The sequence below is a fragment of the Phasianus colchicus genome, chromosome 7 (assembly GCF_987193195.1).
Source record: "Phasianus colchicus chromosome 7, bPhaCol1.hap1.1, whole genome shotgun sequence".
Classification (NCBI taxonomy): domain Eukaryota; kingdom Metazoa; phylum Chordata; class Aves; order Galliformes; family Phasianidae; genus Phasianus; species Phasianus colchicus.
Window position 1 is genome coordinate 19813093 of NC_143442.1, and position 26660 is coordinate 19839752.

The window sequence follows — 26660 nt, forward strand, 5'->3', positions numbered from 1 at the left end:
GGTCTGCATAACTTCCTTCAGTGTTAAAGACTGTTACTTCCAGTTATGCGTACATTCACCTGGGCATGGGGAACCTTTAGAAGCTGGGCTTGGCACCCTGGTGCTTTGCAAGTGAAGTGCTTACTGAACAGCCCATTAGTTACTCCTTCCTGACCAGAGGACTGCTGGACTTAGGAGTGTATCTGGCGTGGAGCTTGCCCAGGTGGGCATAAATCTGTGAGCTGGTCCTGTTAATATTGATGCTCTGCTATGCAATGCACGTGGAAGGCAACAGAGACACCTCAATTTTCTTTGCATCTTCCTGTTTTGGCTTCTTCTGGAATGTTTGTATTAGATCTCTTCTTTTGGTCTTTCTTTCCCTTTGAACAGAGATTAGATCTTCAATACTTGCAGTAGATGAGACTAATGCTGTTTTATACACCTTGTGTACAATAGGAGGATGCATAAGGGGTTCAGACAGTTTGTGCTGGAATTATAGTAATGGCCTTTCTAAACATTATCATATAAAAATTTTACCAAAGTGCTTTTGTGGTGTAGAAGAAAATCCAGCGAAGTCATGAAGGCAGCTGAGACTCATCACCAGCTAATCAAGAAGTGCCTTTAAAAACTGTCAGCATGAAAATTCACCTCCAGCACCTCCGCAGTGAGAAAAGCGTGCTACTTGTTTTTCCTCTTGTCATGGTTTTGGTTTTTTTTAATTTGATTTTCAATATTCCACATCAAAACATCATGTACTGGAATTAAAGTGTTAATGCTCTAATTTTACGTACCTATCCCTATACATTACGGAAGTCATGGGATCTGACCCTTCCAGGTGGGGCGGTCTCTTACTGCCTGGCTCCTTTCCTCCCATCCCCTACTGCTCCTCACCAGTTCTCTTCTGTGCTTTAGGCTATAGCAGTGACTGGAAAGGTCATGTTAATTTTTACTACTGTGAGGATGTGAGATAGTCACTAACTGGAAGAAAAAATATGGTCTTTATTACTTGTGCTGTCAGATTAGCTGCAAGAAGTGTCTGATCTTTAAGCTATTGTGTGATAGAGTTTGTAAATTGGTAGAGATCTGAACACTGAGTGAATAGGTCACTGAGTGTAGTTCTAAAACCTGCTGTCACGTTGGATTTACAGAATGTAACGACTTCTGCTAATAAACAAGCTCATATGATAGCTGTTCTTGTTTTTCACAATGAAACCCTTTCCAGAGGACACTCCAACAGTGGAATACATTTTCAGAAGCCTTTTGTAAAAATTTAGTCTGCTAATTTTCAGGATTATTTTAAATGTCATCTACCAGAAAAATTTTACTGATTGCATTTTCTTTTCATTTACAGACATTATGCACTCAATATTGTGTTTTCCTGATTGTCTCGGCTTTGAGAGCTCAGCCTGATACTGTGAATTTTTATGCAATTATTTTCATTTTTGCATATTTGTTTCCCAATGGACAGCATTTACCATACTTCTTGACTAGTGTCCTTTGACATTTAACTTGGCTGATAAGCTAGCAAAATTTTAGGTGTAAAGTGTCCCTTCCTCCCTCCACCAAGATATCTTATGGACTCCATGTGTAGGCAGTCCTGTCAGCCTTCTCTCAAGGTATCTAGGTACAGAAGGTAGTTTAATTGATACTAAAATCTGCTGAACAGATGAGCCTTCTGAGGGCATGTCCTGAACTGGTTCCTCTTCTGATATGTTGCCTGACTTCCTTCACAGGCAGCACTATGCTGTGCTTGCTCCTTCAATCTCCTTGGTAGACTTACCCAGGACAGGTTAGGGCCTTGGTGTGGAAGATGGCAAAGTGCATGTCCTTGGCAGCCTATGCTTATATTCTTTTTGGGCTTTGCTATCATGAGTGTCAGGTGGGGCTCAGTGTGGTTAGGGGCCTCCATAAGCAAGAAGTCTTCTAGTGTTCCTAAAACTTACAATATGAGTGTAAATAATGCAGCAAATAATACAGCAGAATGCAAAACTGCATCTATCTGTCCTCTCTGCCGATTTGGTGAAAATCAGACCTCCACCCAAAGACAGATTTTTTGTTTTTTTCTTTTCTCTGAAAGATGCATTGTGTTCCAAAACCTGCAAAGTGACAGCTTCTGAAAATATCTTTGGATACCACTGCTTCATAGCAAACAACTATCTGTTTTTTTCCCAGCTTATGTTGTTGCATAAGAAAGTCAGAGGAATTATCCCTAAGCAGAAATTATGCACATTTGGTACTCAATAGCAAGAGATTCTATCCTCTTAATGTGTTATATGCAATTCTGGCTTATTCTACCTGCAAGACTTGTGCAGGTAGCTAGACTTCAAAATTTTGTGGAAATTGCATGGTGTGTTCTGTGTTTTGTTTCGTAAGAAGATCAAGCAGGAGAAATATTAGAGAATTAATGAAAGAAAACTGCTCTGCAGTGTAAGATGATTGCGAATGTGGTATAGGGGATGCATACATTTGAAAAGTAAAAAGAGAAAAATACTGTTGTCCTACTATTGAAGTTCCTTATTAAGGTGCATTAAATGTGAACTAATGATGTATTTCTGGAAAAATGCTATCTTGGATAAAGCAAAAGAAAGAACTGAATATCATCTGAATCGAAGAACAGAAAAAATGTTGCATAAATTTGATTTTATCTTATTCCCAATGAAACATTCCAGCTTTCCATTTCTAAACTGAATTCTAAGATGAAATTAAGTAGAAAAATAGAACAAAACATTTATGTACTCTGTGAATAAAATGTGATTTCAGCCCCTTATAGTATGTACTCCTTTCTTTCATTTTGTCAATCAAAATGAGTTTTTCCCTTGTTTTACATGTATGGCTTACTTTCTGAACTGAGAATATAGTTATTTCTTGTGTTATTCCTCTTGCTGAGTTTCAGGCATAGGACTGGAAACGAAGCATGGGGAAGTGAATGGCTTGGAAAAGAAAATAGGAGAGTTTTATCCTCAAATTAAATAGTAGATTGTATTTTGTGTGACTGAGCTGGAATAAAACATAATTTAACTCCTGTGAGTTTTCAGCTGGATTATGGGTGAGATTTAAATAATATGTTACTAAGCTTTAGGATGTAATCGCACATCTAAAAATAGGATTGGATTATTAAGATTAATGTAATCTTTGTAGCTTTTGTTATTATTTGGAATGCAAGACATTCATTCTTCAGTATTAGAACAGATGAGATTTTCATATGCATCTCTAGGAAAAAACATTGTTAAAAGAATAATTCAAGCATTTGTTAAACTCTAGCAGACTGCATTTAGAAAGTGAATATATACATCCCAACAGCTCCATAATGCAAAGGATAAATCTTTTTCGTTAAAATTGGTCTATCAGGAAAGCTTTCTAACTCAGTTGTTATGTATATTTACTAGAAACCTACGTGTATTTCTACTGACTGTTCATGTTCAGCTCACTGCACAACCTATGGGCCACATGATACGTTTTGTTTATGCTGATCAGCAGCATCCTTGCTGCACAAGCTTGCTTTGTGGCTGTTCCAAAAAAGGGAATTATTACTGTTTATCCTTACCTATGACAGTAGCATAGCATGATTGAAAACCAGAATGTATCAGTTATTCTTTGGATGATTTGTACATGATAAGGAAGTTTTGTTTTTTTTCCCCCTTGGTGTTATACTTGTGAATTTCTTAAGCCCCAGACAGAGCTTTGAACCTTTTTTTGTCTTGTCACTGACATTCACTGAAGAAAAATATCAGTTACTGACATCAATTACAATTATGTAGTTTCCAGTTGTACAAAGGACATTATTTTTACTGCTACAGAATTTTACTTGACTGTCTGGTTTATGTGAATGTATACGTAGATGTGGTGCTGTGCTTGTGTGTTGTGTAACCTTGCAGTTTTGAAAACCAAACTTTTGCTTCCTTAATGTGTTAGAAGTACTTTTGAAGTCTTAGTAGTAAATCCTGTCTGTTTCAAATCTGCTACCAAAATTATAGTGGTACATGAGTCATAAATTCTTATTTCACCGCTTTGTCTCCATCCTTAGAATAAAGTAGCTTTCTAGCTTAAGTTTAGTAGAGCAGTGTAATTTCAAACAAGCTTTTAAGCAGTCTGTATGGGAAATCATACAACTAAGGATGATATTAATTTATTAGAAGCCTCCAAGCCATGCTTTGGGGAAATCAGGGAGGGAACAGTCTTAGCACAGCTTTTGATAAAATAAAGGCAGTGTGTTCAAATCAGAAATGCTAGCCTTGTAGCGCTAAGAGTAAAGACATGTCTGACTGTCTCTTCACAGACTGCTTGTAGGTATGTGAAGCACAAAGCAATGGGCACGCAGGTATAAATACTATAGCATCCATCTGTACTCATACATCTGTACTGACTTATACATCTGTAACTGACTGAATTTGCCATTGCTGTCTTTCAGAAATACCGACAGTATATGTCTGGACTTCTTACTCCTCCTTATGGTGTTATGGAAACTGGCTCCAACAATGACAGTAAGTATGAGAAACTAGAAATCGAATGTTAAGGAAATTAGAGGGAAGAACAACATCCTCTGGTTTGTGATGTGAGAATTTAAATGATAAGTTCAATTCAGGTATTTAACAGATATTCCTGTTCTGCATAGGAGAAAGTAGTTTAGAACTTTCTTGATTGCATCCTTAATTGTATACAGCTGCATACAGAACTGTGCACAAATCTGTACACTGATTGTATTATGTCACATAGCATTTAAGTAGTTGTAGATGCTACATAAATTCTGTGGAATGCAACTATGAGTCCTGCTAGTAAAATAAATTTTACAGACTGGCTGACTTATTATTCTCTAGTTATGGTATGCTACACAACTTCTTTGATAACGTGGGTTAGTATTTGGACATAGAGCCTGCAGCAGGCACGCTGCTCTCTGACCCTAGTTATACAGGTAAATAAGTTTCAGTATGGTTTTGCCTTGTGAGAATCTGTCAGACTGTGGGATAATGATTTAAACATGAATCCAAGGGCAGCCTTTGGAATGTACCACTTCTGTAATTCAAGGTACTTACACTGAATTGCCAGAGGATTACTTAGATGCCAACCAGGATGATATTTGATGGCCTACACTTGCATCAGTGAATTTTGGGCAATATGTTTTGTGATCAGTACATTGTACAATGCACGGTGTAGCATAACTGTCCTAGATAGTATAAACACAGTGCTCCATCTGACTTCCAGATATTAAAACACAAATAACATTAAATGAAAAAATATAACTAATTCCTGTATATGTACTTCAAATATAAGTTGTACAATTTCTAGCAACCTTATACTCAGGAGCTAACTTTTTGTCTTTTTTTCTTCTAATGGAAGAATTTTGCCTGAATAAATGTTTTGGTTTTTTTAATCTAAAAATCGTAGATGAATATTTACGTTATCAAAGTTTTGAAGATGTCAAATTCCTTATTAATAAATGTCTTTTGTTACATAAAGAATATGCAGTATTTATTTATTGTGTTCTTTTTTTCAGGAATGCCAGATAAAGATAGTATGTCAAGTGGTGCTCTTTGCCAAGTTTCTAAAAACTGTAATAAGGTAAACAGCTCTTATTTTTGCCTTTGGATTTTGATGGGAGGCTTTTGGTAATGGCATTGAATTGAAAAGATCAGGGTAAAAATGCAAAGCATGGTGGCTGACACATGTGATTACAATACACAACTTATAAGGATGTTTTAGATGTATTGTAAAACTGGAGAAAGCAAAGGGAACATCTGTGAAAGTTTGTGTCACATTCTGATTATCATCTCCCTGTAAAGAAGGTAGGTGGTGAAGGCAAGGAAGAAAGATATCTTGGTGATAAGACCAGAGCATAGCCAACTGATCATAAAATTCATAGTTAAGTTCTCTTTTAAGGCTATACTGAGTCTAACTGATGCGTGGACACAGTTCTAGCTCTTTGCACAGGGTGAATCGTCTACTGTGTTCAGAGTGCTTCTGTATTTCCCCTTTATAAACAGTTCTGTGCCTTTGGTCTCACCAGATCAGGATTCCCATGAAAAAACTTGAGAATATTACTATGCTGGCATTCTGTAATTATAGTAGTGGGAAGAAATAGTGTTGGACATTGCTGTGAAGATTCTAAACTTTTAGGGTTTATTTTTTAGAGAGAGTAGGAAGGTTATTGGAATACACAGTTCCTTGGATGCCTCCTTTCTGGATAAAGGAGCTTAATTGGATGCATTTGTGTAATGTCTATAAAAGGTAAAAGGATTTTTTTGTTATATAAAACGCGTCTCTTGACAGCAGATAAAGACAATATTTTAGCGTGTTTCCCTCATGTGAAAATAACTACTTCCACCTCTCTGTCTGTCCTGCTTCCTTGAGGGTACTGACCTTTCTTAATTGTCACATTTAGCCTTTAATAAATGTATAAATGAAACAGTATGCAGTTCCTTTTGCTTGTCTTATTCATTAATGTCGTACCACTTCCTGACACAACTTTACCCTTTATGAAAATAAATATTCTTCCATGCTTTAAGTAATAATTCATAGATACTTCTGTATCTCTTACTCTGTAAGCATCTTACAAAGATTTGAAATGCCAGTGTCGTAGAGGAGCACTTGCAACACTGTACATGAGAGTTAAGACCCCTCAACAAAAGCATGAAGTGTAGTATCCAAACTGAAAGATGTGTTATTTTCTGAAGCAGGTAGAGCTAAGAAGTTAAATACATCCTGGTCCTTCCTAGGTGGTATTCCCCCAGTAATGGGCAGTAATACTTGGCTAAGGAGCATATGCACTTTCAGGTTCAGAATATTTTAGAAACCAAGCAAAGTATTGTGATTGTTGCTGCTGCTGATAGCTGTGCTTTGCTAGCAGAAGTGGACTCTTCATGTACAAAGTAATGTTCAATTGTGTTGGAGACAGAACTTGACTGGGGCACCTTAAATTGTTCAATCACTTTTACAGGAATAAGGTCCTTAGCAAACTTAGCTTCTCTTTCAAGACACAAAACAGCCATCCTTCTCCCTCCCACGCTCTGTAGACATTTCAGTGGAGAGAAGCTGAGAGAGTAAATATTTGGCAGATGCTTGTCACCTTGTTTCAGCCTGGAGGAGCTCAGACAGTCCCATGACAAATGTAGCAGTACCTACACAGCATAGAAATAGTTCATGAATCCTAGATCTGTGTTTTTGCCATATGTCCATAGTTCTCTCTAATTCTGTTAAATGAAAAGTAAGTACAACAGAAGTAAATACTTCAGTATTTTATTTACTGCAAGCAAGCTTCTTTCCTGCAACTTTAAAATAGTACAACTGCTACAGCATTACACATGTTGATGATTGTGTCCTGCTGTCAGTTTTGAATGATCAGAGAAAAACTGTGATTGCAGGGCTAAATTCCCAGAAGTGTTGCCAGCTATTTGAAATACAAAGCAACAGGCTACCAGAACACAGTCTGTGTTTGTATGTTTCATATTTTGTACATTCCACTGTGATATGTGGCTACAGAAATTGCTAATGCATCAGGGACAGGCATTCAGTAAGGAAAATTAGAGTGTTTGCAGAATATCTTTGAATTACTTTATCTTATTATTGCTGGAATGATGCTGGTAGGACTGGCAGTCAAGGGTTAGGCCTGCAAGCTGCTCCATAATGGCCTGACAGACTGAGCAAAGGACTTTCTGAAATTCAGAGAAAGTTTCTCAAAGTCTTTCATGTGGCAAGAAGACATTACATGCTTAGAAGGAGATAACATCATTTCTTCAGTAGTTCTAATCCTAATGATACATTTATACCTGTTTCTCTGGTTTAGTTTTGCAGGGAAATTAATAACTATAAATAATTTAATTCAAATAAAATCAAATACATTCCACTCTTGATATAGAAAAATGCATGTTTTTCTGTTTTAGCTTGTGCTGAGCCATTTTCAAGGGCTATAATAGCTTATTTTCCATGTTTGCTAATTATTTGGGTTTCATCTTCATAGCTTAATTTTTTTCTCTTATCACATCTCTTATTTTTTGATGAGTAACGCAAGATTTTTCTTTTAATGTATGCCTTGAAATTTTCTCACCATATGGGCATGTTTGCTTTTCCTAGTTCATTAAAATCTATTAAAAAGAATTCTGCTTGGAGAAGACAGCAAAGACATTTTCTAACACCAAACAAGAATTAATTTGCATTTAGGATTACATTATTGAGCATCAGTTAATACAATGTAGCAGTTAAATTGAGCATAAAAAATACTGAATATGTTACACTCTCCGGTTTCATTTTGAGAAATGGAAACAAAATCAAATTTAAGCCATCTTAAATAAGGAAAAATAACACCGCATCTATCTTTTTAACTAGTCAGTCTGATAGCAGTGCAATGGTCTCACTAGCTCCAGTTTTTGAACCTTCTGATGAAATAGATCGGGATGTAACTGGATCTGCTAGGTGATTATAACCATAAAGCCAAAATGACAAAATCAATAATAATTTCAAATACATTTTTGGAAAAGATACAGAAGAATACTTAAAAGACAGGGGAGGTCGGGGTTCCAGTGAGCATATGGAATAGGTAGTGGGTCTGTCTCCATATATTACCAGCAGAGCTGGCAGCAGGGTTGCATGGTGGTTCCCACAACAAGATCTTGTTTTTACAATTTGGCCGGTTTCTCACTGCTTAGGCTGAATTTTTCATGCTGAGAGTTTGCTCTGGCTGATTTTTAAGTGGAAATATATCAAACCTCTCTGACATTGAGGCTGGGGGGAAATGCATACTGCAGGTTAAATAGTTTTTCCCAATCTTATCCTATCGACTAGGAGCTTGACATTTAGGGCTCGTTTTGACAGGAAGGAGTGCCATTGGTGACTCTACAAAATAAGCCATCTTATTATGCCTTGAAAAACATCTTTTGAAACAGACTAATTAGGGGCACATAAAAGTTTTTGCATGCAGGCTGTGTGCCTTGCATGCAGAATTCCCAAACTAGGCCTTGGTCCTGCACTGCTTGGGAATTACTGTGTCCATGATGAAAAGTATGTTTTTCGTTGCAGTGGCTGGTTCTAGTTGCTAGAGTAACATTTTGAGTTGCAACCAGAGACTGTAACCGAGAATTATCTTTGTCTCCCCTGTATTTTTACACCCTCTACTGGTGCCCAACTGGGAAAGGAGTAGGGAAATAGCCCATTCTTCTCTGGAGACATGAGATATATGATGGTCTTAAAGTAGAAAATAGCATGTCAGAGAACAGAGCTGTACACACACAGGAATGAATGTGGGTAAGAAGAGAGGACAGTCCAACTGAGAGCATGAATCTTCTCTCTACTGTGGTGCTTGGTGCTGAGTGTGTTTTTCTGCTGTCACAAAATGTCTTAAACTCCTTTGTATACTCAGCCCAAGAGATGATGGGAACAATCCGCAAGAAGGATAGAACTCTGTGATTAATGATAATTATTCTATTTAATCAAGTAGTTGATAGTCAGAAAGTTCTAACTGGGGTAATACTCCCAGTTGAAGTTTTATGTTCTTTTCTCTGTAGAGCAGTTTGCTAAAAGAGCCCCCAAATTCTCAAGAAATGATGCCAAAAACAAAGAAAAAGCCTAACAACAAAAAAAGTCTGCATGAAAAGGAGGCTGAAAACTCAAGTGCTTGAAAGCAGAGCTTCAAGAGTGAAGGTTGACTGAGCAGTGTTAATGAAGTCCTCTTATCCGTGTTTGTTATGGTGCAGACTTAATTTCTTCATGTTTATTATGGTACAGACTTTGATTACCTACTCATATACATTTTTCTTGTGGCACACTCAATTAAAACAACATCTCACCTCAAAAAATCATGCCAGTTTTCTTTTTTATACAACTTAATCTCTACGATTGCTTTGAATAAATAAATAACCTTCAGAAATTTGTATCCTTTGTATTAAAGCCTACATTCGTAAAGAAGGAAAGCGCTTCTTCATATCCTGAAGAAGGCATACTAAACACATAAGATGTAAGGAGATTAATTGTATGAATTAGCACAACTTAGTTTTGATCTCAGGTGAGGAATATATATATATTTTTTTCTGAATTTTCTTATGTTTTGTTGCCGTTACCTTCTCTGTGTTGTCTTTACGTTTCTGTTGTAATAAAGAGCTGCAGGAGCTCCCTCTAGTGCATGAAGTAATATTCAGACACAATATTCAAGACACAAACTAAGTCTGTTAAATGTACAGGTTGAAAAGTCTCCTTTGTGTTTTTGATGTAATTGCTTGAAATCCTTTAGACTGGAAGCTTATTGAAAGTGATTTCTTTGAAGATATTTTGTACAGCAAACCTTATTTCTGTAGGATGTGCAGAAACTCATCTGAAAGTTACCTTTTTACCCATCTTCTTCCCTGATTAGTTTTGACATCAGAAAATGTAGATCAGTTTTCCTTACTGAACTTTCAATAAGGCTTAGATGCCATACTGATTGGTATGCATTTAAATAATTGGAATGATTGTGAAAATATAATTTGCTATTTTATCAACTCTAACTGCATTTTATAAAAGCATACTTAGGAGATCTTTCAGCTGACAGAGAAGGACATACTCTAAGTGTTAATTCCCAAAATACTGATGTTTTCAACGTTACCAGGCAAATGAATATTTGCTTATTTCAATTTTCAAGCACTTAACTGTGTCTCCAGGCATTTTGAAGTATATTGTTTGTGAAGATGACAACACAACTCACTACATGCAGCCTTGAAGAGCCTGTGCAAGATACAAGTAATAACCATGTTCACCCACCAAATTAGCTACTCTAGCAAAAACCACAATAATTTCACTTCTGATTTCCCTATAGTTCAATTTTCTTTTCCCAGATGACGGAGAAGAAAGCTTATCTTTTAACATATTCAGTAGACTATCAGATGTGAAGTTTGATATACAATTAGCAGAATACTAAGGGAAATTTTTCACATGCTCATGAAATTCAGAGCCTTACAAGCCTGAATTGAAAAAAGAGAAAGCAGAAAAGCTAGCAGTGAAGTTATAGATGGAATGACAAGATATTCATTTGCAAGTGGTAACCTCTCTAACATTTACATAAAACCTGTTGTTGGAGAATTGTTTTGTGTGAATGTTTTATATAACTGTCCAGTAATAAGCATACATTAATTCCTAACCTTGCCTGGGTTCTATGCCAGTCCAGTAAAATGTTAGCACAGGATTAAAAAAAAAAAAATCCCTTTCATTTTCTGTTTTAAAGTGGTTGCATAAAAGCACTCTATGCAACTATTTCTAAATAATGTCTTCATGCAATCCTAACTACTAGTTACTTTTATGTGAAGGTAATATGCTTAGAGGTCTGTTCTTAATTTTGCACTGAGTAGAGGTGCTTAGGGTTCAATCATCATCACAGCCTGTAACGATTTGGCTAGTGCAGAGGCTGTGCATATAGTTCCTGGCAATGAGTCACATGGTGACAGCATATGGCAGGAGATATAACAAAGACAGAAGTGTGATGTGAGTAGGAGTCTGTGACAAATACATTTTTCATGTTAGTGATGAACTTCATCATGAAAAATGTGAAGGTCTGTATGTCATCAGAGCTCTTTAACGTAAACAGAATTGTTAGTAGGGCTGCAGGTTTACAAAAGTAAGTTTTGCATAAGATAAATTTTTGCAGAACCATCAGGGAAGTTTTTGGGGCATCGCTGTCTCTGGTTCTAGCCATGTGGAGATTATGTACAGTTTTAGGCCTTCCTTCCAGACACCAGTGTGAATAGCAATGCCTTAAAGAAATGCTTGCACCACTTCATCTTCTTTTATCCAATGCAGCTGTCTCTGATGATCTGTAAAATATCTGTGATCCATGATTTCATTGTGTCTCCTGAATTCTGGAGACCGTAAGAGCAGTTTCTATTGGAACCTGCTTATTCTAATCATATAACAAAGCTTCAGTCTGACCAAGAGAGAGCTAGCTGGAGTTGTCTCAAAATGGAATTTGTAGTTGCAATCAGTGATTCTCCTTTGATCTTTTATAATACCAGAAGGAATAATATTGTAGGGCTAAATAGAACCAAAAAAAGAGTTCTTGGTTCAAATTGCTGCTTATCTACTAGTGTACATATCAAAGTAACTTAATTTCACTTTATAACATTCTTGATCCAATTCAAGGATCCCTGTTCCTTGAAGCCTTCCATGAATTTGAAAGAAAAAAATATGATCCCTGCTTCTGAAATGAGGACTTCTCATTGTGGTGACTCAGGACAGCATGAGGGATAAAAAGAGTATTCTGCAATGATAGCGAGATTGATGAGAGAGGCAGGACTTCTCTTGGTAACTTTTGAACCTTTTACAATGAAGGGTAGAATTTTGCAACCTACAGGTCCTAAAGAAATAGTTTTATCTTGAATTTTGATCTCTTTTTCTAAGAATCATAACAACACTGGACTGGGATAAAATATATCTAAGTGTATTTATGTTTTAAAATTTAAGCAAATGGCCACATTTATCTTGGGAGATGATAATGGGAAAAATCATGAACAATACCTGATAACACAGCACAGTTGTGTTATGAGCAATGAAAACAGTGTATCCCTTTTCTATCCCAATTGCAAGATATCTCTGGAATAACCATTGCCCATTTCTCAGAAATAGAAAACCAAACTTGAAAGAATGTGCCTATATCCTTAGGTAAGTGTTGCGTGAGTTTTTTGAGGCATTGTGAAGCTACCAGAAAGACCCAGATCAGGATAGTGTGGGTTTTATCATGAGGAAAAAGTGAAAAGATAAAAAATTGAGGGGTGGGGGAGAGACTTTCCATCTCCAACATAACAAGCTACATTCAAAACTAAACGTTACAGCTAAGCAATGCAAGTTTTTAGTTCCTTGACTTCTATATCTGAGAACTGCATAACGTGTAAGATGTACTCTGCATTTGTCTGAGCCAAGAGTCCCCTCAAACAATTGTTATTTTTGTGCTCCCACTCCTCTTATTGTTTGTTTTCCATGTCAGTCTTTGTAGCAATTTGTTTGTATCCTAATCCCATGTAATTCTCATTTGTACTGGCTGCTATGATACAAAGGGGCACTGCTCCAAGCTTGCAGCCACAGAAAAGATGGACTGACTGTCAGGCAGAAAGGTGCTTCAGAACCTTGTAAGGCACACAACTTACATGTGTACCTACATTTTAAATGGATTTTTTTTTGATTTTTTTTTTTCTTCTGTGAGCAGTCCTTGATGTGGTCATCCTGGAACACACTGGGAGTTGGAGAAAGAAGTTCAGAAATCAATAGACAAATGAAAAACTAAATGATACATATTTCTTTATTGATTTTGTTATTTGAAAGGAATCCCCCTCACAATTTCCATTTGTTAGACTAGGAATGCTGAGTAAGAGCAGTAACTTGACTGGGTAACCTCCCCAGAACTGGATTGCAGAGGTGCTTGGGGCGATCTAGGGAAAGCAATTTGGATACTGAGATGTTTCCCCTTTTTGGGAATAAAGTGCATTTTTGCATTGTTGCCTAATTGAATGAGTATTGTTGTCATAGTTTAGATAAATACACTGAATAAAAGAAAAATAAGAAATTCCAAGACGATGCTAGAAATTGTAGAACGTTCATTGTAGCGAAGCAGCTGTGGAAAGTTATTTGGATATGAAAATCAGTCTAACTTCCAGTTGTGTGCAGCAACATAGCATATAGCTTTACCTGCCAGTGCTGGCAAGGGCAGTCTGACAGTATGTACTGTGGAGTCACATTTAATGACTCTTGTTCTCTGGCTGTGTCTTTTGTGTGATTCTGTCCCAACCCGTAAAAACATGCATATATGCTCCATTTATCTCTTGCAGTTGAAAGGCAGAAAGAGTGGGTAATTACAGTGGAAAAAAAAAAAAAAAAGATGGTCCTTTTCAAGGTTCATGTCTTCAGGCAAGTCAAGCGTATACAAGTAGCATTTGGCACTTATATTTGAAACAGCAAAGTGAATTTTTTGAATCTTATAATTATTTTTTCAAGTTTGGCAGACGAATTAGGTCAAGGATCTTAAAATCAGATTCCATTTAGTTACTCATTTCATCTCTGAGAGCACTTTGACTTCTTGCCCTACAGTGCATGCAGGAAATTGAAATTCTACAAAGTTGAATATAGTTTTGAAGTAATCAATGTGTCTGACTTAGCAACATCTTTTCTTTAGCTATGTACAGATGACAAAAATTTGAGAGGTTAATAAATAGTGTGGAAAAGCAAGCTGTCCAGTGACTTTTGTTTTTTCTTGGTGTTGCCTAGATGTAAGCCAGGAACCTCCTGTACTGACAACACCACCAAAACTATGGAGCTCAATTACAGCCATTTGGAATGAGAAAAGCTGAGGCAAAAATGTCAGATAGCTACAAAAGAGCTGAAAATGTAATTGGACTGGTATTTCCAGTGATGTTAGGGGCAAGTGCAGTTTGGGTATTTAAAGATTTATGATTTTTCATTATTTATTCTTTTTGTAAATTTTCTTCTGGAAGAAGACTTGGCACAAGAGTGTGAATGTTTGATCTCTGCATGCTTTATCATCGGTGATGCAGCTGTCTTAAAATTAAAGATTGCAGTTAGTGAGGAAATACAAATACATATCGCTGAGTTGGCTAGCAGAGAAATGAAAAGAATACATAATTTACGTTCTGAAGTAAAAATGAGGAGGGGGAAAAAAAGCATACTTCCATTACAAGTTATTACTTTGCTGCTAATTAGGGTTACCCAGTCACATTTATTTTCATCTGAGGAAATAAGCACATATAAACAATTTGTATAATAACCTTAAATATAAACTGGATGGAGAAGGAGCCAGTAACTTAATGGGGGAGCGTTATGGTTAAGTCTCTGTAAACTTCTCAGTACTGCTTTGTTCAGTCTCACTGTTTAAGGTCACTGACTTCAAATGCCTGAATCTGAGGGGTCTGAGGAACATCTCTCATGCCACGCTCTTCCCTTGTAGCATTTTGCACAGTGGTTCAGCTGGTTACTTCTCACCTGAACTCACTAATTCAGTCCACCTGAGAGCCCCACAGGTGTCACCAGTGTCCTCAGGCAAAGAAGCAGAAATGGGTGACTGTGGGCAGTAAGCCATGGTGGGAGCAGACCTTATGGTAAGAGAGCAGAACCATCAGAAGAACATTAACCTTTTTTTCTGAGCTTAATTTTCTGCTCTTCTAGCTGAAATTTAACTTCCTGACCAGGAGTGGAACACAGCAGACTTGCTTCAGGCTACTGTGAACTATCTGGGGTGTTAAATATCTAACCTCTGCACAAAGCATTGCTGGGCATGTCAGCTGGGGGCTGTGAGGATCTCTCCAGCCCAAACCCGGTATCTCTGCAGCCTTCTTCAGCTGCTGGGGGGGCAGAGGAGTAGCAAACCAGGCAACTTTTCATTAGGCCTTCTTGCAGTGCTGTTGCAGCTCACTGCAAAGTCACCCACAAATCTGTATGATTTCAGTCTCAAGTGCCTAAGCACAGATTTGTATGATGTATTTCTGTTACGGTTGTAATACTCATACAGAAACAGGCAAACAGTTGTTCCTCTCTCTCTTCCCCTCCATATTCTTGAGTTGTCTTAATTGTATTCAGAGACAGCCTAAATTAGGGACTATGCTCTGCTAACTGCTGGATTCTGGCACCTGTTCCAAATGAGTCTGGGAAATGGGCCCAGGAAAAGCCTTTTGTCACTAGCTGCACAAGGTTCCTCATCTTGCCTGGAAAAACTCTAGGGGTCCACAAGATAAAGTGGACTCACCCTTCTTTCTTTATTTTTCCTTTGTCATCTTTTTTTTCCCCCTTTTTCTGTTTCCTCCCCTTACCCCCCCCCCCCCATTTCAGTTCGCACTCACCAAATGGTAGTGCACTTCTGCAGATTACAGGGGAATGTTGCAAAAAGCATCTTGACAAATCTGTAAAAGTAAGTTTTGCCACATTTCTTCTGCTGTAAATGTGTATCTGCTGCTCCACAGTGGTCCTGGGTCTCTCTGTGTAGCAGAGTGGCTCTCCCATCTTTTTGGGATAGTCCAAGCTGGGAAGTGTGGAGGGAGAAGGAAACCAAGAGGCTACCTGAATGCTACTCCATCTGTTCGATTTCTTCAGTGTTACAGTCAGTGTTCTTGAAAAGACTGCCTTTTGTTTGGCTTTTCTGCTATGAAGTTTGGGGTGGAGAGCATGGACTGCTGCCTGGAAAGTGCTGCATGACCTTGTGGCACTACAGATACACAGCAATCTGCGACAACATTTATTGGCCTTCACTGTCCCAGAAGCTATTCTGGGGAGGATGTACTACCCTTTTCCCAAGGTAGTCTCTTTGAGTGTAATGGAGAAGCTGCATATTTATACTTTTTTTTTTCAGAAACATTTGGTATTTTAGACAAACAAGTCAGCTGTGAGTATTCTGTGTGATCAGTGTCTCCAGGCTGGTTTGGATTACAGTAATTAAACTTCTCTGCAGCAGTAAGCATTAACTGTTCATCTTCATGCTGTGATTTACTTAACCTAATACAGAAGTAGCTATCTTTTATACAGCCTACAGAGGTTTGGAGTTTACATTTAAAAAGGAGGTGAGTAGTTGAGAGGTGGCTGGGACAGAATTTCAGATGAAGGAAGCAATGTTTTTAGTACTGATGTGAAAATTAACAGCAACATTAAGGAGAAATAGGAGAAAGGAGATAAATTATAAAATACATACAATAGGTCCCTTTCCATTTCACAAGGACAGGGTTGGTTCTGTGATATCCCTAAAAGCCAGACATCACAGAATTTACAGAACTTGAGCTACATACTGAGAGAGGTAAAAAGAGGTCATTTCTTTCAGAAACTTACTGTGGTGAATTCGGATGTAAAGAGATGTGGCTAGCTAGGGAAAATGTCAAGTAGAGTAATTTTACCTCTCTGTATCTGTCCTGAATTAATTATTCCAGTGTTCTGTGAGCATTTCTGGAGGTTTTTTTTTCTTTCTTTTTTTTTTTTTTTTTTCCCCACATTGCAGTAGAGATCCATTTGGCAACAGAAGATGCTTACATTATGTAATACATAATTATGTAATAAGTGTCTGAGCCCAACTGGTTATTGAGAAAGGTGACTTGAAATTCAAAACAATAAAAACAAATGTGAACAGGTTGATTTAAATGGCAGCAAACTGGGCAGTTGCAAGCTCTGTAGGAAGGTCAGAGGGGGTAAGAAGCAAATCTACAAAAACAAAATCTTTATTATTCAACGCTAATTATGTTTAGATCAGATCAGTAGGATTTGCTAGTATTATTCTTTTACTATTTTCCTGAGGAATGCCGACTATTCACACAGATGTGTATTAGCTCAGTTGTATTTTATTTACTGATTATTCCAATTCTATTATGGAATTAATATGAAAAACAAATATTTTTCAGATCTAATAATTTGATTCCAAGTACCCTTGTGTGTTTTTAATCAATACAATTACTTCCAATGAAGTATCAAAACAACACTGAATTAACTGATTGTCTGTACATCAGTTACGAGATTTATTTTATGCTGGTTAAATCTGTGGATCACAGTTAGGTTTTATTGTGAAAGAGAAGTTCCTACCCTTTATCGCCATTATTTGTTCCCTGCATTTATAAAGCTGGACTTCTCCCATCCTGATGCCTGTTGATGTTGGAAGGGGGATTTGATGCTCCTGAGTTGTCCTCAGAAGGCGCATGTTGCCTCCTGTGACTTGGTTCTGAGCTGTGAGTGCGGTGTGTCCCAGGCAGGAACAGAAGCCGTCTGATATCAAAACCACTAGGAAGAAGGGTGTTAGCATAAGGAGATAAAATCCAGTATTCAGATGAAAGCACCCAATAAACTGCGTAGTGTTTGATATAGATGGGGCAGGACAGTTAACAGGTTCAGCATATCAGCACCGTAGACTTTGATGAGGTTTTTGAAGTCAGGGAGAAAGAGAAGTTTTGAGGAAGATAAGAAGATTGTTTTGTGGATATTTGCCAAGAGCAGAATGCTTGTCTTTTTCACTGATGCGCAAATAGGTAAATTAAATAGAAGTGCTTGAATGGTTTTTATGTTTATGACAGAAGACTTGTAAGCTGTTGAAGTAATACTGGGCTGAAAGAAAAATGTTTGTGCTTCTTAAAAATGTGTTCTGGTCTAGCATTTATTGTGGGATTTCTTCTGTTTACTTTCATATGCTACAGAAACAGCCATTTACTTGTATTATGAAGTATATTCTATGTAGATGGAAAAGATCTATGTAGATCATTAAAAAATCATGTGATTTCCTTCTGTGAAGTAGCATAATGGATGATGTTGCATTGGATATTGCTAGATTATTCCTTCTCAGTTTCATTTTTATAAATAATTCATTTCTGAAAAGGATGACAGAAAGAATGAGGAGTAGATAGAACAGTTGGAATCTGACACAGCCGTGCTTCCCTCCTTCAATGTTTCTTCATTTCACGTATGTTCACACAGTACATCATCCTGAACTGAGATGAAGGAACCTGGAATCGCCAGAAGAGACACAAAATAGGTTTAAATTAACATCCCTTCTCTGCTTGCCAGAGATGTTATCCTGATGCTGCCCTCCCCAAGGAATTCAGGATGTAACCTTAAAACCCCATGAGCCCTATGTCACTTTGATGACTTCCTTTTTTTGTTAAAAATCATTATAAAATACTCAGGGTGAAATTGTAGTCACTTGACTTCCAGGATTTTGCTTGCAACATTCAGTAGTGTTTTCAGTTGTTCATTCTCATTACTTGTCTGTGATGTGAATAGACACTGTCATCCCCATTTTACAGATGGAGAAGTTGAAACACTTGGAGGCAGAACAACTATCTGGGGTCACATGATAAACTGGTATCACTCGGGTGACAGTAGGGCTCTTGGCTCATTTGTGTGTTGTTTTCATTACACTGAAGAGTTTTAACGGGGTCACAATTTCACCCCTTCATTCACACACTATCCAGTTTTTGCACCTAAGACTTCATCACATATTTCTCAGAGGGCTATTCTGGTGATGGGTTTGCTTAAAGCACAGGTGAGTCCATATAGCCACATTTGTCTACAAGCATGGCTCCAGGGAGCTTTGGAGCTTGTGTGTGCAGAAGTTACAAAGGAATCTGGAAAGAAGTGAAATAAGTCCTCCAGAGCTCATCAGTCTTTAGCTTCTCTTTGGTTTGCTTTTGAATTGCTTATCTAAAGGAAGTATTGTGGCAAGTCTTAACTTTGCTGTCTAATATTTATTTTAATTTTTCATCTTCAGCATTATAGTTTGTTTTTCAATATGTATTTCAAGTAAACATACTGTTAAAGCCATAGATAATAAGAAAACAGTAGTTCTCAGATGATTAAAAAAAGTTAGTTATTCTTCTGTAGATTAATAAAATCAGCAGCAGAGCAACCTATAACAATATTGGATTGAGATTCCTTATGACAACTGTAGCCACACCTCTACCAGAATATCAGGAATGCTCACAGTGGTGTTAACATTTTCTGACATTTTATTCAATGCATGCAATGTAGTTGTAACAGCTGCTTCATTGTAGTAGAGAAGTAGAAAAATGACAGGAAAATAAGAGACCATTAGGCATGTTCAGGCTTTTTTTGTGCACTGGTCATAGTCTGTTTCAATATTCTTTTTCTCTTTGACATTCACAGTGAGGTATCATTTTTGGTAATGGCTGAATCATTTTGTGCTAAGAGGATAGACATTTACAGTTTGTCAAAGAAACATTGTAGAAGTGCTAAATAATGCAATTTCAATTTAACTTTCTAAAGTAAATTTACTACACTAAAAGTATTTGAGAATGTAAAGGGACACATTTTCCTGTTTATGCTATTAATACGTTTAGATTGCTAAAGAAAAGCAATTTTGGAATGGGTTTTAAAATACAGCTTAATCTTTACATTGCATTACATTTAAACAATGTAGATTTTAAAAGTTAATATTACTCTGAATATTTTGAGAGTAGACCATTTACTGATAGTATTCAAAGCATTTTACAAAGAAATTACTAGCATTCCTTTTTCCAAAGAGGAAAAAGTGAGAGACAGTGCAATTATGTAACTTGCTCAAGGTCATGCAGTCAATTAATTCTAAAAATGAATAAAACTGAGTTGTCTTAACTAATATTCTTGATGATTTATACTAGTTTGTTTAGTTTAGTTTAGTTAGCTTGTACTTAGTTAAATCTCTGGGTGTTTAGATTACAGTTGCTGTTGTTTTTTGAAGCTCATACGGTCTGAAACAATTTTCCTGTTTCTGTGGAGGTTCCATGGTTTTATAGACATCTTTGTGTCTCTGTTTTCCTCCATCCATACTTTGTTCTGCTTTCCACTTTTACTGCTTATAGATGTTTCTTAAGAAAGTACGATCATCTTTTGTGAGCATGGGTAACTTGAAGGTGCTTCAGTAATACTGATTTAGAGTGTTTAGAAACTAGCTGCAGGTCAATTGAATTCTCACAGTGTTAGGTATACGTAAATGAAGGGAAGAAGCAAATGCTTTTTCTGTGTAACTTGTCCTTTGCTAATTGCAAAGCGTTGCTGAGTCAATGACAGAGATGGCAGGAGGTTGGTCGTCGTCAGGTTTGGATTTTTCCAGTTATGAGACCTGAGGAAGCACTTCGTCCTTTGACGGTGGATGCTGTTTTGTGGAGAGGAGGCAGTGGAGAGCGCAGATCGGTTCTCCAGCTGCTTACATGCCTTTGTGGAGAGATACTATAGTGTCCAAAATGTTTCCAGCCTGGTAATAGTGTCTGTGTTTCTATTTCCACTTCTGTATTCCAGAGCAGGGTGAGGTCTCCCTGGAGCTGTGACTGCAGTCTGGTGAGGCTGGGGCTCAGTCCTGGTGCTGTGTCTCACAGTCCTGCAGGGCTGAAGAGGATCTGTCAGAAATGCCCAGAGCTGGGCACATGTGCCAAGGCTTGTCACTGATCAGTGTATCAGCAGGTTATACATAGATCTGCTCCCAAGATCCAGCAGAGGCTAACTGACTCCAGGAATTCCTACAGTGTTAGTTATATATTCTGTAAGACTTAGACAAAAATGCTTTTCAAACAACCTTTTATGACTGAATCTTTCACCAGCTGCCTCTCTGATGTTTTTCAGCAAGCTGCATTCTCCACATGGATTGTTTTACCAAAAACGTATTAGCAGACATTGATGCAGGCTGCACAGATGCACTATTTCTGCAGATAAGACAGCTGACTTAGGGTTCTGTATCCAAGATTACTTTCCATCTGGAAATGTACTCTCATTGCTATGTTACTGTATGCTCAGTTGTATACCTGATATATAGACTGTTTACTCTCTACTGGTGGAAATACAGGTTTATTCTGGGAAAAGAGCCATATTTGGATTTCTTATCTATACTCTGGGTATGAAGTAGCTCACATAGGTAACGTTACAAAATAGGCAACTTTTTGAAAAGGATTTTTTGGGCTTGAGAAAGACTGAAAAGAATAAAAGGGGAAAGTGTTGCATAGGAGTGCTGTGGGGACTTCTATTAGCTTTCAGCTCTATCATACTGACTGTCTGTACTTTCACCACTGTTGTGGGAATGGTTTTCATATATTTTATTTCTTCATTGGTAAATCAGGAAGGGCATTGTTAGCTTTTCAGGACGCTCATACAGGGATAGTCAGGCACCGTTCTAAATTACAGGCACCGGAGGACAGTTGGAACCAGTAAGAGCTAAAGATGCTCTACTTCCTGAAGTAAGCTTAATGAGAATCAAATGCTGTGGGCCTGACTTGAAACCCATTAAGTCAATTACTTCCCAGTGATTTCAGTGGGTTTGGGTTGGACTCTAAATCACCAAGAGCATTAACCTCCAGTGGTGTAAAACAAGAAAACGTCTTAGTGATGCTGTTGTTGCTGCTGCTGTTGCTGCTGCCACCTTTCGACTTGTGTGGCTTTTGTCCTTTGTTTTCTCTGGAACTTGTGCCAGCCAGCAGTAAAATAGATGTCATTTGCAGTTCTTTTCAATGCCCCACTTGGAAATAAGGGATCAACGGTCCTGTGCAGGTTTATTTGATCACCCTAGTAACCTCACGCACCTTATTTAACTCTGGTAAATACAGAAACTTGTTCTCTGCTTAAGATGATCTATACTGAGGTCATGGGAAAGAATCGTGATTCACTGACTTTTATTTTCTTTCTTCTTTGTTCTTTGCAATACACATTTCCTACCTTAACATTTGAGAGTAATAAGATCCATGTTGCTGCAAATCTAAGATATTAATTCATATTTCAAGGCCAGATTGGATGGGACCCTGGGCAGCCTGGTCTCATATTGAATGGGGAGGTTGGTGGCCCTGCATGTGGCAGGGGGGTTGGAGATCGATCCTTGAGGTCCCCTCCTGTGATTCTGTGATTCTGATTCTGTGATTCTGATTCTGTGATTCTGTGATTCTGATTCTGTGATATGTAAAGTCTCAGAAGACATATCTCTTTACAGGTATTTAAAGGGAATGGAAAAAGGTGTTTTTATATGAGATGTCCTTGGATTTTATTCAGGAACAACAAATACAGATGTCATGTTAGGTCTCTATTATTGTTATTCACTGTATTATTTATTTGTTTACATGTGGTTTACTCATTGATGTAGGAAGCAGAGAAATAAAGGTAAGTCATGCCTTATAGTTTGCAATCTAAGGCTCATTTCTTCAGAGGTTAAATGTGTGCATAATGTTAAACATTGGAATAGTGCTATTTAGGTCTATGATATTGCCCTCATGCATAAATATTTGAATCTTCAGAGGACTGCAAGCTAAGATTTTTACTTCCTCTGCTTCAACCCAATTTAAAGAGGGTTTCAATGACTGGCTTCATGAATGGTTTGCTTGAATGTGAATTCATAAATGTACAGAGATTGTCTGTCAGCGTTAAACTGAAAACCATTTTGCTTTCTCTTTCCGCTTCCCACTTCTGACACCTGCAGCCCCTTCTTCTCTACCCTCCAGATCCATCTACGTCTGCTTTACAGCGGCAACAGCAGATCATAGTAAACTGTCTGAGGGCACTAATTGGAAAAGGGCATAAAGTAGCTAAAGCTTGTCACTACTGTGGCCAAGAGATGGGCAGTAATTTGTTAAACTATTATATCTGGCTTGCAAATTAGAGGTCTTCACCTCATAACTTTTCCCCTGATTCAGAAGCCCTGGAAAATGTGATCAAGTAGACACATGTAGGTGCTTCACTCACATTATTTCTTCAAGAATACAAGAATGCATCAAGAAGGTGATTAAACACACTGTACTCTGCAGTTTTATGGGGAAAGCTCCCTCATTATTTCTTAGTGCTTTCTAATTATCTCTTAACGGAGGATCCAAAATGGTAGACTTGTAAAACTTGGACTTCAACCAAGTTGTGATAATTATTATATGATTCCTTGCAAAATCCAGTTTCTCTGATGGGAAGTTTTATAGGAGCATTGTATCTGCTATTAATTAATTGATATTATGCTTCTCTGTGTTTGTAGTATGACTTGCCTTTCTATTCCAAACCCAGTCCATATGGTTCCATTTATTGCATTTCATCCCATGGTTGGTGCAACCAAAGCTCAATGCAGTGTCTTTGAGAAGCTGCAGCTTGGGCGGCCAAGTGGTTCCTCAGTGGCTGCCTTGCTTTCTTGAGACCAGTGTAGTTGCTTGGGGGTTGTGTTATTGATAATCTCTTTCAGCATCACCTTGCGGCTGAAGTACTTTTAGATATGTAAAGGTGTCCTTGAAAACTGCACAGTGCCACAGAGTGTAAAAGGTTTTTAGGAAATCATCTAGTCCATCCACGAGCCACATGCACGACTGTAGCTGTCACTCCTGGCAGGCACCCTGTGTATTGTCTCAAGCCTCCAAAGATGGAGGAACCGTACCTCCCTGCCAGTATCGCTGTCTGTTCTGTTAGAAAAGCTTCACTGATGTAATCTGAATTCTTTCTCGCAGCATTTTAAACTCTATTTTCTGATCTCTATTCAATGGACTAGGTCAGTTCTTTTTTCTTTTTAGAAGGCCTTTTAAATCTGAAGAGTTTGGGTTTTTTTTATCACACTCTAAGACTTGTCTTTTCTGTAGCTGAACAACTTTGATTGTTTTTTGTTTATGTTGTGCTTTCTCATTATTCTTGTTGCTGTTCTCTAAATTCAGTTGGCTTAGTTGCTTTTGAAGTTATGTATCCAGACAAGACACAGTGCTTTAGCTTAGGTCTTATCTAGATTGACTAAAGCAGAGCTGCATTATGTATCTAATCAGCCACTGCATCCTCATACTGTATTTGTCACTTTCAGAGTAGTATGGCATTGGTTAATCAGCTCTGTTTAATATCTGTTATCAACCTTGTTTTTCTTTGAAATTACTGCAAAGACACTTGTTCCCTACTCTGCCTTTCTGTAGCAGATTATGCCTACTTCAGAAAAGTAGTCAGTACTGTGTTGCATAATAACATCGTATATTTTCAGGCCAGTATCAAAACTGTAACAAATCTATAAACTTGTTCTCCAGTGAGTGTGTAGTCCACTCCATCCTGAAGTTCCCTGCAAAATCAATCAGTGTACATTCTGCTTCATCCCACGCTAGTAGTATTAGATATATGATATGTTTTTGAGAACCCTTTTCAAAACAGACCATTAGTATGATGCCTGCTGGGAAGTGCTTCACTGGGAATTGCTTTTAAAATGGAGTTTTCCAACTGGCTTTGCACCTATTTGGTAAGAATTTAATCTGCCTTTTGTAGAAGAGAAGATCATGTGAGCCAACACCAGAGGTTTTGCTAAAGTAATAGAGCTGAAAATCTACTGGTTCTTTCCAATCTGTTAACTTCGCTGGATGCAAATTAGATCAGTTTGGCATGATTTGTTCTTGATTAATGTATATCATGTGTTATTCAGCTCCCCATTCTTTTCCAGCTGTTTACAAATGGACTTTTTTTTCTAGGAAGACAAGTTAGGCTGACATGTCTATAATGCTTCAGTTCTTCTCCCAGTTTTCTATCTTCTGCTGCTTAGTCTGCAAGAACTCTCAGAGATGAGTGGCAATAGTTCTGAGATGGCTGCAGCTGTCTTCGGTTCATCAAACTTTTCAGATTTCCTGCATGTAATTCTCCAAAGCCAGCCAATTTGAAATTACCTAATTGACATAAATTTTCTCATCTGTTCTTTTCATTTTTTCAGGCTGACATTTTCCTCTCTAACTGTGCTACTAAGGATTCTAGCCATCTCTCTGCTGCTTATCTGTTTAATGAAGACTACCAAAAAAAAAAAAAAAAAAAAAAAATCAACTGCCTTTGGACTTTCTGAGTTATCTGACAACAAATTTCCTTCTGTTGAGCAAGCAGATCAATACTTTTCCTTTACTATTAGTGTACTTCTGGAACATGTTTTGTAACTCCTTAAGTCCTTTTAGTTTAAACTTGCTCCCCCCTCTCCTTCCATAGCATCCACTGCAGGCATTTTTTCTTCCCAACCCATTGTTTCTATTTTGATGTTTTTACTTCTTTCAGAAAGGTGTTGACACTGGATCATTTCATGAAATCACCTTCATCCAAGACACTTTGTGCTTTTTCAGTTGGTCCTTCTGAATTAGTCAGGATCAAATGCAGGAGAACAACAGATTCTCGTGTTCTGACTTAGCTTTTACCTTAGTTTTTACTTTGTTGTTTTGTTTTTTGTTTTTTACTTTTTTCTTTTTTTTTTTTTCATGTTGCATGCTTTGAGCTTGAATCTGATCTCTTCATAAGTTCTCTCATATTCTGTTTCAATTAGAATAGGATGTTCATTGATAGTTCTTCATTAATCTTTGATTTTCTTTTCAACGACTGGTTTTATGCATTTTTGTTGTGACTTAATGAAAACTCTCTACAGAGTAAAAAATGCATTCATTTTCACTAGTCTAGTGAAAGAGTCTTTTATATAGCCACTATTCTAGAAGAGTTGTATTTTTTGTGTTACATATTTTATTTCTCCTCTGAAGTATATTCATATCTGGAAGCTAGATTTTAGTATATTGTGCTTTGTTGATTAAAAAAAAATATCTTTTAAGTATATAAATTTTAAAATAATTTTTACAGGACTTCAGTGCCATTTTAACCAGCTTATTAAGCATGTATTTCATCCAGTCTCTTTGAAATTGAACAGAATATCAAATCATTTTAAAATAAAATGGAAGCAAAAATTATTAATGCTTAGAGAGCATTTGTCATTCTTATTTACATGTTTGAAACCTTTACTTGATGGTTTTGTTTGCATCAGAGGCAAATTACAAAAGATTCTTGCTTATTTTAGCATATTTTAACCCTAAATATAGACTGACTAAAGAATGCTCTGCACAGGTTCAGAACAAATACCAATGTTCCACCCCCTTTCTGGTGGCAGAAATGATAATAACTTAACTGAATCTTTAAAAAAAATCTTTAGATTTAGTATTAAGAAAAAACATAAGTCCTAACTTGTTTATATTGATCTGCCTTTTCATGGTCTTCTTGTAAGGCGTGAGTAGAAAGGAAAACCGTTTGCATAGTTTTTCATCTACAGGCCTCCCCATTCCATGCCTCTTATCTTTATTGATTTCTGTCACATGTTTTCCTCATCTTCCCCTTCTCAGCTGACCTCTAGTCTCCTGCTGCACTCCTAGCTCTAGCACTATCTGATTTCCACAAGGCCTTTGTTACAGCATTAAAATCCTGTGGGAGTTAGCAAACAGATGCCCATCTTATGGACACCAGTTCCTGGCAGTTCAGCAGTGCTTAGCTTCAGCAGAGGTGCAAGG

General features: G+C 37.4%; 1 protein-coding gene across 5 annotated transcripts in view; it reads left to right on the forward strand.

Moving 5' to 3' along the window:
- Window positions 1–26660, forward strand: part of RAPGEF4 (Rap guanine nucleotide exchange factor 4) — a 147288-nt gene that overhangs the window by 63401 nt on the left and 57227 nt on the right. For all 5 annotated transcript variants that reach the window (XM_031599459.2, XM_090144033.1, XM_090144034.1 and 2 more), the window contains 2 exons: window positions 4388–4460; window positions 5471–5535. In XM_031599459.2, the coding sequence (XP_031455319.1) occupies window positions 4388–4460; window positions 5471–5535 (138 nt within the window). The remainder of the gene's footprint in view (window positions 1–4387; window positions 4461–5470; window positions 5536–26660) is intronic.